Below are 2,575 nucleotides of genomic sequence, written 5' to 3' on the forward strand. Positions count from 1 at the left end.
TTATTTCATTCAGTACTAAATCATTCAGAGGGTTAAAATGGTAATTTTACTGTCATTCAGAGAACAGTTACCAAACAACATTATTTCATTCAGCACTTAACCATTCTGACCCTCTTAACCATTCTGACCTCTTAACTATTCTGCACTAAATCATTCAGCAACTGCCAAACAGCCCCGTAAACAAAATAAAGATGAATTAATACTTAATTTTCAAAATCTGGAATCTTGCGTAACCGAAGCTATAATAAACTGCAGCTGCACAGCACAGTAGGGATGGCAACGGGGCAGGGATGGGGCGGGGTTTGCAATCCCCGGCCCCGGCCCCGGTTTATATATAGAGTCCCCGGCCCCGTCCCCGGCCCCGGTCAACTTTCGGTCAACCCCCGGTCAACACCCGGTCAACACCCAAAGCCCAAATCCAAAAGGCCCAAACACAAAAGTCCCAAACACAAATAAGTAGTAACATTCCATTTACCTAAAGCCCAAATAACTATTTTATTATTTATTAATATACCGGGTACGGGTCGGGTCTACCGGGGATCCCGGCCCCGGCCCCGGTACCCGTTTTAGCGGGGATTCCCTGTCTCCGTCCGGGTCGGGTGAACCGGGTTCCCCACCGGTCGGGCCAAATCACCATCCCTACAGCACATGTAGCCTTTCCAAACTTCACACAGTTTTGGTCCACCGCCGCATTATCTATGGGGAAAGCAGGTAAGTCGCCGGGGACGTCGTCGGTGTTCGAGAGAGTTCTACGTCGCCGGGTACATGAAACCTTCGGCAACGCCACTCCATCCTTCGACGAAATCGTTGACCGCCTCCGTGCCACTTTTCCCGAATACGGTGGCCACAAGCTCCAACCTTTCACCAGAATGGTGAAACAAGCCCTAGATTCCAGCAACAGCAAAGACAAGAATAAATCAAGAAGAAACGATGACGATGACCGTCGATCTATATTCAACGATGACGATGACGGCACATCTCCGTCGCTACGCAGTCCCGCGAGCAAGAAGGCGAAGAAGATTGATAGCAGAGAGCAGAGATTGCAGATGTTGGAGATGAAGCATGTTGCACGGAGACGAATTAAGCTACAATCAACCTCTGAGTCTTCGRAATCGTCTTCTTCTGATGTAGAAGAAGATAGAAGTGCCGTTTCGACCTCCGATAATGAGGTTTATAGCCTGCAATTTGAACCAGAGTTTGACTTAACGAAATCGATGCTCAGAAACAAGTACAGCGGGTCAAAAATTGATGGAAAAGTCGATGAAAAACGTAAAAATGTGGAGTTAGAGGTGGTTACCAATAGCAACAATAAGGTAAATACAAAAGTTGATTTGATGAAGGAAGATAGAAGGGTTAAGCCAGTGGTAAAAGCTAAGGCACAGAAACAGAAAAACTTGTCAAATGATGATGGTGTTGATGACAATGGGAAAGACGATGGGCCGAGGTTTAAGGACCTGGGTGGTATGGATGTAGTCTTGGATGAGTTGAAGATGGAGGTGATTGTTCCTTTATTTCATCCACAGCTACCACGAAGCCTCGGAGTTAGGCCGATGGCTGGTATTTTGTTACACGGGCCACCTGGGTGTGGGAAGACTAAACTGGCTCATGCCATTGCTAATGAGACTGGAGTTCCATTTTTTAAGATTTCTACCACTGAGTTGGTCTCTGGTATATCAGGTAGCTTATATTATCTTTACTCAAATTATACTTTCGTTTGATTGCAACTCTATTGCAAAACGGGATATTAGCTTTTGGTTACAGCATCTGAAATCCCCATATGCACATCCTAGTAATTCTAGAGTTGAGTTATTGATTCGCTAGGCACACAATCTTACATCATTTTGTTGTTTTCATCTATGATCACTTTCAGATAGCTTCAATATAGAGAATTTAAGCCTGTTGACGATGGTGACATTGTTGGTGAGGTTTTTAGTGTAACTCTCTGCAGAGTTTACAAATTAGTCCTTTTATATTTGGGGATTAGTGAGGTAATGTTTATTACTATATACAAGAAAGTTCGGTTTTAAGGGTTCCTTATAGGTAAGGTATAGCTAGGCCATTACGTTTTGATATAACATAATGAGGTTTGCCTTATATTCTCGTTATGACAAAACATTGTTCTTGTTATGACAAAAAATTGTTCATTTACTATGAAGTTTGATCATGTTCGCAAATGCGGTGTGTGATAAGCGTCTTAGATAGCCTCTTCATTTTGAGAAAAAAACCACTAATAGTAACCTAATTTAAAGGGTCGAGTTCATTTCTGGGGTCATGGTGTTTCTGGTTTGTTTTTGTAAGTTATGGATAAGTTTAAGGGGCTGTTTGGCAGTTGCTGAATGATTTAGTGCAGAATAGTTAAGAGGTCAGAATGGTTAAATGCTGAATGAAATAATGTTGTTTGGTAACTGTTCTCTGAATGACAGTAAAATTACCATTTTAACCCTCTGAATGATTTAGTACTGAATGTGTTGGTCCCAAAAGGGTCTACAAGAATACTAAACAGTTTGTAGAAGGGGGGGATGAATACAAACACAATTTTCAAATTTAAAATATATATTGATAAAGAAGATCAATA

General features: G+C 42.1%; 1 protein-coding gene across 1 annotated transcript; it reads left to right on the forward strand.

Annotated features, from left to right (window-relative positions):
• The first annotated feature begins 698 nt into the window (after nt 1–698).
• LOC112523685 (cell division control protein 48 homolog C-like) lies at nt 699–1,718 on the forward strand. The gene has a single exon (XM_025133372.1). The coding sequence runs from the start codon at nt 699–701 to the stop codon at nt 1,716–1,718; it is 1,020 nt and encodes a 339-aa protein (XP_024989140.1).
• The last annotated feature ends 857 nt before the right edge of the window (nt 1,719–2,575 follow it).

Source organism: Cynara cardunculus (assembly GCF_001531365.2).
Source record: "Cynara cardunculus var. scolymus isolate 2C chromosome LG 12, CcrdV1, whole genome shotgun sequence".
NCBI classification, from domain to species: domain Eukaryota; kingdom Viridiplantae; phylum Streptophyta; class Magnoliopsida; order Asterales; family Asteraceae; genus Cynara; species Cynara cardunculus.